Source organism: Galeopterus variegatus, unplaced genomic scaffold (assembly GCF_000696425.1).
Source record: "Galeopterus variegatus unplaced genomic scaffold, G_variegatus-3.0.2 Scaffold378, whole genome shotgun sequence".
Taxonomy (NCBI): Eukaryota; Metazoa; Chordata; class Mammalia; order Dermoptera; family Cynocephalidae; genus Galeopterus; species Galeopterus variegatus.
This window is the reverse complement of record NW_007726489.1, coordinates 33,622-42,123: the sequence shown is the minus strand read 5'-3', so window position 1 is coordinate 42,123 and position 8,502 is coordinate 33,622. Positions and strand designations below refer to the sequence as shown.

Below are 8,502 nucleotides of genomic sequence, written 5' to 3'. Positions count from 1 at the left end.
GTATAGCCTTCAACTGTCTTTTTCTCCCTTCAATTCTCTCAACCATTGCTTCATATATTTTTCATATATTAAGTATGAAAATGCTTATAATTGCTACATATACTTGCTGTATTGAATCTTTTAATAGAGATGGTCTGTTATTAAGTATGAAAATGCTTATAATTGCTACATATACTTGCTGTATTGAATCTTTTAATAGACAATGTTTTTGTCTCATAAATATTTTTGGTTTAAAGTCTATTGAGAATTATATTAGCATAGTCACTTCTGCTCTTTTTGGTTGTTATTTACTTGAAATATCTTTTTCCATCTTTTCACTTTAAACTTTTTAGTGTCTTTGAATCTAAAGCAAGTTTCTTGTAGACAACATATAGTTGGATCTCTTTTTGTTTTTAAATCCATTTCAACAATCTCTGTCTTTTGTTTGAAGAGTTTTATCTTAGAGTAATTACTGATTAGGAGGGACTTACTTCTGTCATTTTGTTATTTGTTTTCTATATGCCTTATAGATTTTTTCCTTCATTTCTTGTGTTGTCTTCTTTAATATTCACTTGTGTTTTTATAAAGAAATGTTTAAATTTGTTTCTCATTTCCTTTTGTATATATGCTAGAGCTATTTTCTTTGTGATTACCATGGGGATGACATTTTACATCCTGAAGTTATGCAACGGTAATTTAAATTTATACCAGCTTAACTTCAATAACATACAAAAACTCTTCTCCTTTAAGTACTTCATCCCTATTTCTTTCAGTTGTTGATGTCACAAAACTACATTTCTATATTGTGTGCCTCAAAACATAAACAAATAATTCTTTTAAATGCATCATTTCCTTAGATTACATAGAAAACAAAATGTGGAGTTACAAACTAAAGTTATAATAATACTAGCTTTTAGACTAATATTTTTTAAATGTATTAGTCTCAAATCAGGTAGAAAACAAAAAGTGGAGTTACAAAATATTACAATAATGCTAGCTTTTATAATTGCCCATGATTTTTTTACCTTTATTGAGATCTTTATTTCTTCATATGGCTTTCAGTTACATCTGGTGTCCAGCAGGATTCTCTTGAGTATTTCTTGCAGGTCCAGCCCAGTGGTAAAAAATCTACCTATGCTTTTGTTTATCTAGAACTGTCAATTTCTTTGAAAGGACTATTTTGCTGAGGATAGGATTCTTGATAGACAATTATATAAAGAACATCTCTCTTATAATCTGCATATAGCCAGATTTTCATTATTCAGCCCAGTCATTTTCTTTTTATCTTTCAGTTCACCACTTTAGTCCATATCCATGGATAACCCAACTTATTCCCATTCCCAAATAATACAGAAAATCTTACGATATTTCAAATCAAATCATTCCCTTTTTATGCTTAGATTTTTTTTATACAATATTTAAATAGTTTTGTTACTATATTTGACCTGTGTTTTCACACTTTTCAAAACGTCAGACTTAAACACAGAGAATATCCTTATAATTATTTTCAGTCAATATTTTAATAGATCATATGTTAACCAATTTCTTTGCTCAGATCAACTTTATTGCTCAGTTCATTCTTCTTTGCTCAGATCAAATTTATTGCTCAGTTCATTTCTCTCTGAAGTAAACAATTTTAGTTTCAGTTTTATTTCAATTTATTTTAGTGGTAAAGTTTATGTTTGTATGCATCTGACAAAATAAAGAAATTATTCTCTACTTTTAAAATTATTTTTCATTGGCCATGTGATATTGGAGTATCTTTTATTTTCACTTAGTCTTTTAATAATATTATTTTACTTTCTTTTGTTTTCTCTTATCTCTATTGAGAAATTTGCTACTGTCTTCTAGTACCTAATTTCCTTTTGTAAGATCTGTTTGCCTTCATGTTTGGTTGTTTCACTTCAATACATTTAGATGTAGATTTCTATTTACATTTATGTTACATTCTCCTCCTAAATCTGAAGTTTTATAATATTGAATAATATATGATATACTTATTACATAAATGTTATAATATGTTATAATGTTATAGTGCTTTGAGTTGAATATCCCCCCAAAACTTAATCCCACTGTAATTGTTGAGGGTAGGAAATCCTATTATGGTAACTGAAAAGTGGGGCCTTGAAGAGTGATNTGGAAAACCTAAAGACTCTATCAAAAAACTCCTAGAGCTGGTTAATAACTTTAGTAACATTTCAGGATACAAAATAAATGCCCAGAAATCAGTAGCATTTATATACTCAAACAATGAATTAACGGAAAGAGAAATAAAGAAAGTAAGCCCATTTACAACTGTCACTAAAAAAATATGATACCTGGGGATCAACTTAACCAAGGAAGTGAAAGACCTCTACAATGAGAATTACAAGCCACTTCTGAAAGAAATTAAAAAAGACACAAAAAGATGGAAAGATATTCCATGCTCTTAGATTGGAAGAATTAACATTGTGAAAATGTCTGTACTACACAAAACGATCTACAGATTCAAGGCAATCCCCATCAAAATACCAAAGACATTCTTCACAGAAATGGAAAAAACAGAGGCATAACTCTTCCTGACTTCAAATTATACTACAAAGCTGTTGTAACCAAAACAGCATGGTACTGGTATAAAAATAGACATTCAGACCAGTGGCGTAGAGTAGAGAACCCAGAAATCGCTCCTCAGGCTTATAGCCATCTGATATTAGACAAAGGCAACAAAAATCTACATTGGGGAAAAGATTGCCTCTTCAACAAGTGGTGCTGAGAAAACTGGATATCCATATGCAGAAGAACGAAACTAAATATGCAGCTCTCACCATATACTAAAATCAAATCAAAATGGAATAAATATCTAGGTATAAGACCCCAAACCATAAAATTACTAAGGGAAAATATAGGTGAAACACTTCAGCAGTTAGGTCAGGGCATAGGCTTTATGAACGTGAGCAAAAGCACAAGCAGCAAAAGAAAAAATAAACAAGTGGGACTATATCAAACTAAAAAGTTTCTGCACAGCAAAAGAAACAATCAACAGAGTAATAAGACAACCTACAGAGTGGGAGAAAATTTTTGCCAACTATGCATCTGACAAGGGACTAATATCCAGAATATACATAGAACTCAAGCAATTATGCAGTAAAAAAATAAATGACCCTATTAAAAAATGGGCAAAGGAGCTGAAAAGACATTTTTCAAAGGAAGACATACAAGTGGACAACAGATACTTGAGAAAATGCTCAACATCACTAGTCATCAAGGAAATGCAAATTAAAACCACACTGAGATACCACCTCACTCCAGTTAGACTGGCTATGATCAAAAAGATGGTGAATAACAAATGCTAGTGAGGGTGTGGAGGGAAGGGAACACTACTGCACTGTTGGTGGGAATGTAAATTAGTACAACCACTTTGGAAAACAATTTGGAAGTTTCTCAAAAAACTACAGATAGGTCTTCCATATGATCCAGCAGTCCCTGTTCTGGGTATTTATCCAGAGGAATGGAATTCATCATGTCGAAGAGATACCTGCACTCCCATGTTCATCACAGCTCTGTTTACAGTAGTCAAGATACAGAACCAACCTAAATGTCCATTAATAGATGATTGGATAAGGAAACTGTGGTATATATACACTATAGAATACAACTCTTCCCTAGAAAAGAATGAAATACTCCCATTTGCAACAACATGGATGAACCTGGAGAAACTTACATTGAATGAAACAAGCAAAGCACAGAGGAATAAATACCTTGTGTGCTCACTCATATATGGGAGCTAAGAGAGAAAGGAAGGCAGGAAAGAAAGACCACAGTAGTCCCATGATCCAACAGAGGGAGGGAATATTCCTAGGGCTACAAATTGAAGTTGAGGGGAGAGGGGGAAGGGGAAGGAGGTCGGGGGATAATTGGAAGGGGCAAAGGGTACAAAAGCAATTTCTGGTAATTGATATGTCCCCAATATGAATCTGGCCCCCATCATGGGCAGGAGGGCGGACAATCAGCTTTGTATCTCATGAATATTCAAAATAAAAAAAATAATGGTGGTGATGGGCATGGTTTGGAGGACTTTAAAAAAAGAGTGAAAGAGGAGGTTAGTTTCTTTCTCTCTGCTTCATAATTTTCTGCCGCATGAAACCCCTTTGGGTCACTGTTGCCACCACCAAGACTGTCATCAGATGTGTTCCCTGGACTTTGGACTGCCTAGCTTCCAAAAATGTAAGCAATAAATTTTGTTTTCTTTATGAAATACGAGGTTCTGCATATTTTGTTATAAGCAACAGAAACGGACTAACAGAAAATTGGTATCACAGAATTGGGGTGTTGCTTTATAACAAATACTTGAAAATGTGGAAATGGCTTTGGAATTGGGTGTTGAGCAGAGGCTGGAAGAATTTGGAGGAACAGGCTAGAAAAAGCCTACCTGCTGGTGGGAGTTTAGAAGACAAGAAAACCAGGGTAAGTTTAGAATGCCTTAGAGACTGGTTATGTGGTGGCAACCAGAATGCTGATAGAAATACGGACTGTAAAGACCATTCTAAGGAGGCCTCAGATGTAAATGAGGAGTTTATTAGAAACTGGGGCAAAGCTCAACCTTGCTGTGAACTGGCAAGGAACTTGGCTTCATTGTGTCCATGCCCTAGGACTTTGTGGAAGTTGGAACTTAAGAGTTGTGAACCAGAACATTTGGCAGAAGAAATTTCTAAGCAGCAAAATATTAAGGAAGCTTCACGGCTACTTGCAACAGCCTATGATGAGTTAGGCAGCAAAGGCATGACATAAAACCAGAACTTATAATTAAAAGGAAAGCAGAGCATGAAGATTTGGAAAATTTGCAGCCTGGCCATATGGTAGAGAATCAGAGAGCATTTTCAAGAGGAATAATTCAATGATACTAAGATTAGTACAAAAGAAAGGGATTATCAAGAGAAGGGAGAAAAGGCCCTGAAGGCATTGCAGAAGCCTCTGCTGCCAACCTTTCCATTTCAAGCCCCAAAGCCTAGGGAAACAGAATGATCTTGGAGAATGCCTGAGGTGACTTCCATGAACTCACCACCCAGGGCCACCTCAGGAAGCTGCTTCAAACACCAGAACCACAGCTGTTTCAGCTATTCCAGCCGTGGCTAAATTGGCCCCAGGTGTGGCTGGACTCACAACTTTGGAAAACATAAGCCAAAAGTCATGGCAGCGTCCCAGTGGTGTTAGGTCTGCAGGCTCACAGAATACCAGAGCTCTGAAGGCTTGGGAGCCTCCACCCCAATTTCAAAGGATATATGGAAAATCCTGGGGGCCTGGGAAGAAATCTGTCCCAGGGGTGGAGTTACCTCAGACGGAATTCACCAGAGCAGTACTGAGAGGAAATTTGAGGTTGGAGTTCCAGCAGAAAAACCTCACCAGCGCCATGCTTAGTAAAACCATGAGAACGGGACTGCCATGGAGACCCCAGACCTGTGGAGCTACAAGTGTGCCATGCCAGCCTGTGAAGGCCAAAGCACCATGTGAGACTAGAAAAGCCATAGAAGTGGAGCTGCCTGAGGACTTGGGGACCCAACCCCCACACCAGCATGCAGAGGAGGTCAAACATGGAATCAAGGTACATGATTTGCCAGCTTTGAGATTTATTGCCCGCCCTGCTGGATTTCAAACTTGCTTAGGACCTGTTACTTCTTTCTTTTGGCGTGTTTCTCCCTTTTTGAATGGGAATATGTACCCTATGCTTGCCCCACCATTGTATCTTAGAAGTAAATAACTTGTTTTTGATTTCCAGGTAGGACTTTGAATTTTGGACTTTTGAGCTGAAACAAGTTAAGACTTTGAGGATGAAGTGAATATATGTGTATGTGAAAAGGAGTTTTTGGGGGCCAGGGGAAGAATGCCTTGGGTTTAATATGCCCCCCAAACTCAATCCCCACTGTAACCGTTGAGGATGGGGAATCCTATTATGGTAATTGAGATGTAGGGCCTTTAAGAGGTGATCTGATTGTAGAACCACACCACAGAAGATGGATTAAAAATGGTAGTCATGAGTGTGGTTTGGCGAGCTTTAAAAAGGAGAGTAAGTGAGGAGGTCAGTGTTTCTCTCTCTGCTCCATGATTTTCTGCCATGTGAGACCCCTTTAGGTCACTATCACCACCACCAATACCCTCATCAGATGTGTTCACTGGACTTTGTACTTCCCAGCCTTAAAACTGTAAGCAATAAATTTTGTTTTCTTTATCAATTACCCAGTTTCAAGTATTTTGTTATAAGGGACAGAAATGGCCTAATGCTTACAGTTTATTATAGTTTGTGAAGTTCTCACTCATATTGACCTTTATTGCATTCATATTAGAAACTGAACCAGTAGACTAATTATCCACTATAAATTTGTAATCCTGGAGGTAGCAGAGATTTCTAGTAGAAACACTTTCTATCCCTTATTTATGATACTGAACACATCTCATATTAAGCAATCAAGAAAACACACAATATATGGATGAATGGTCGGATGGATAAAGTTGTCAATTACTCTTAAAATGTTTAGCCCTACTTTGAACTTGGCACTTTTTCTAGTTCTAGTCAGGACTGAAAATTAGAGGGTCAATTTCAAACCAATATCAATTCAAATAATTCTCTGTAAAAGTAAGGAATAGTTTGTCTCTCAGAAATTTTGATAGTAAACAGGGGTATAGCACTTGCATGTGCCAAGGTCTGCTATAAATGCTTTACTTGCACTAATTCATCTAATCCTTAATATAACTTTGTAAAATATTTATGGTTATGATTCCAATTTAATATATTACACATATTTCAAAAGCAACTTTATTTCCTCTGAGCTGAGAAACAATAGATGAAGATAGTCAAGAGGCCAGACTGTGGCACCAGACCGCCTAGAGGCAAATGCCGCTCCACCCTTTGGGTGTTGTGCAATGGGCTCAGGTTAATTGCCCAAGCAGCACAGCCTTGGAAACAGCAAGGGATGAAATGGTTGGTGACTCAAACTAGAAGTGTGAAGTCAGAGGATTGTGAAAAAAATGACCTTGGCAATGTTTATTAGAGATTGTTTTTATCCTTAACCTGTGTACATATTACTTGTTTTACTACTATCATATCCTACTAAGTTACTATTATCTAGTGAATCCTCCTGTTACCTTGGCTTTTGATAAGAGTAGAAGAAGGAAGATTTCATTCTGATTCTGTAATTATAACTAGGAATATATAACTGGCTTCTCACTGGGCCTTTCCTTTCTCCAGACTGAATAAGCTACTGTGAGGGTGATTTGTGACGAACTGGTCATGTTAACATTACAATGTGCTTGTGAATCTAACTTTTCAAAACAAAAGATATTTAAAGTACTCCCTTTATAATCAGACTCAAGGAGCCAAATGAGAGGAGAGTCTTCAGAAAATGCATACGTTTTCCAGTTATCCAAGTAATGAAACCTGTTATCAATGGCAATAAAATGGCAACATACAAATTAGCTGGTAAAGACTCTTGTATTAAAGTAGTAGTTTTTAAACACTCACTTTCAAAGCTAGAAATCAATCATACCTGAACAACTTTCTGGGACTGCACATCAACGATAAGGACTCTGTCCAAAGTTGGCTGCGCCACATAAATAAACTTGTCTTTGACATCAACTGCCGAGGCCCACACACACCGCTGAACTTCATCCCCTTCAGCTTTGGGACAGACTTCATCCTGTCATTTAGGAAGCAGAAAATGAAATTTATATTTTAAATTATAACATGGGCTTTCCAACGTTATGGGTAAAATTCAATGTTTGGTGCTTTGCTACTTTCAACATCAAATGTTAAATATGTATATAGAAAGGGTTAAATCAAATAAAGCAGTAGATAGAGCATATTTAATTTCATTAAATACTATAGAAATCAACGTGAATGAGATCCCTTTTAAATAAATTTCATGTATGTAATTACTTAGTTTTCTAGTGAAGCGTATAGTCCTTTCATTTTTTACTACTTGTTTATAACTCGGCAACTTCAGAAATACATAAGTGCAATCTTTTCCCCCAAATTCTTCCAGTCTCAAGCTTCTTTAACAGAATAAATGTTACACTAAAGTATATTCAGAGTTCTCAGAACATTGGTGGCTGCCCCCAGGCCACATACATGGTCTTGTCAAAAGTCGCCAGATCCCCTAGAAATGACCGCAAGAGTCTTCTAATTTTTGGTGAATTAGAATTTTAGAGATATTATGCTAAGGTTGTTATTTACAATGGTTATTTTGTTATCCTTTTTGGTATCAAGGTCAAATTTTACAAAATCCCTTAATCTACCCAAGACTTTTTATCAAGCTCCTTTACCCTCGAAGTGCCTTCTGGTTGAAGATTGTATGGTTTATGTTAGATGGTCATAAATGAGGCAAAAAATACCCCCTTTTCCTCCTTTCTTTTGTTTTGTCAATAAATAATTGTTTAAGGGATATGAGCCTTTGTTACTCATGTTGGGAGACACATCATAAATAGAAGTACAAGAAAAATGTCATTTAGGTCATGATTTATTTTTTCAGCCTTTTCTTTTATTTACTAGTCTAT

General features: G+C 36.1%; 1 protein-coding gene across 1 annotated transcript in view; it reads right to left on the bottom strand.

Annotated features, from left to right (window-relative positions):
* The window catches only part of LOC103586801 (follistatin-related protein 5), a gene marked incomplete at its 5' end in the record, with an annotated part of 98,894 nt that extends 91,248 nt beyond the window's left edge, over window positions 1-7,646 (bottom strand). Inside the window, one exon of the mRNA XM_008568133.1 lies at window positions 7,497-7,646. Within this exon, the coding sequence (XP_008566355.1) occupies window positions 7,497-7,646 (150 nt within the window). The remainder of the gene's footprint in view (window positions 1-7,496) is intronic.
* Between the last annotated feature and the right edge of the window lie 856 nt (window positions 7,647-8,502).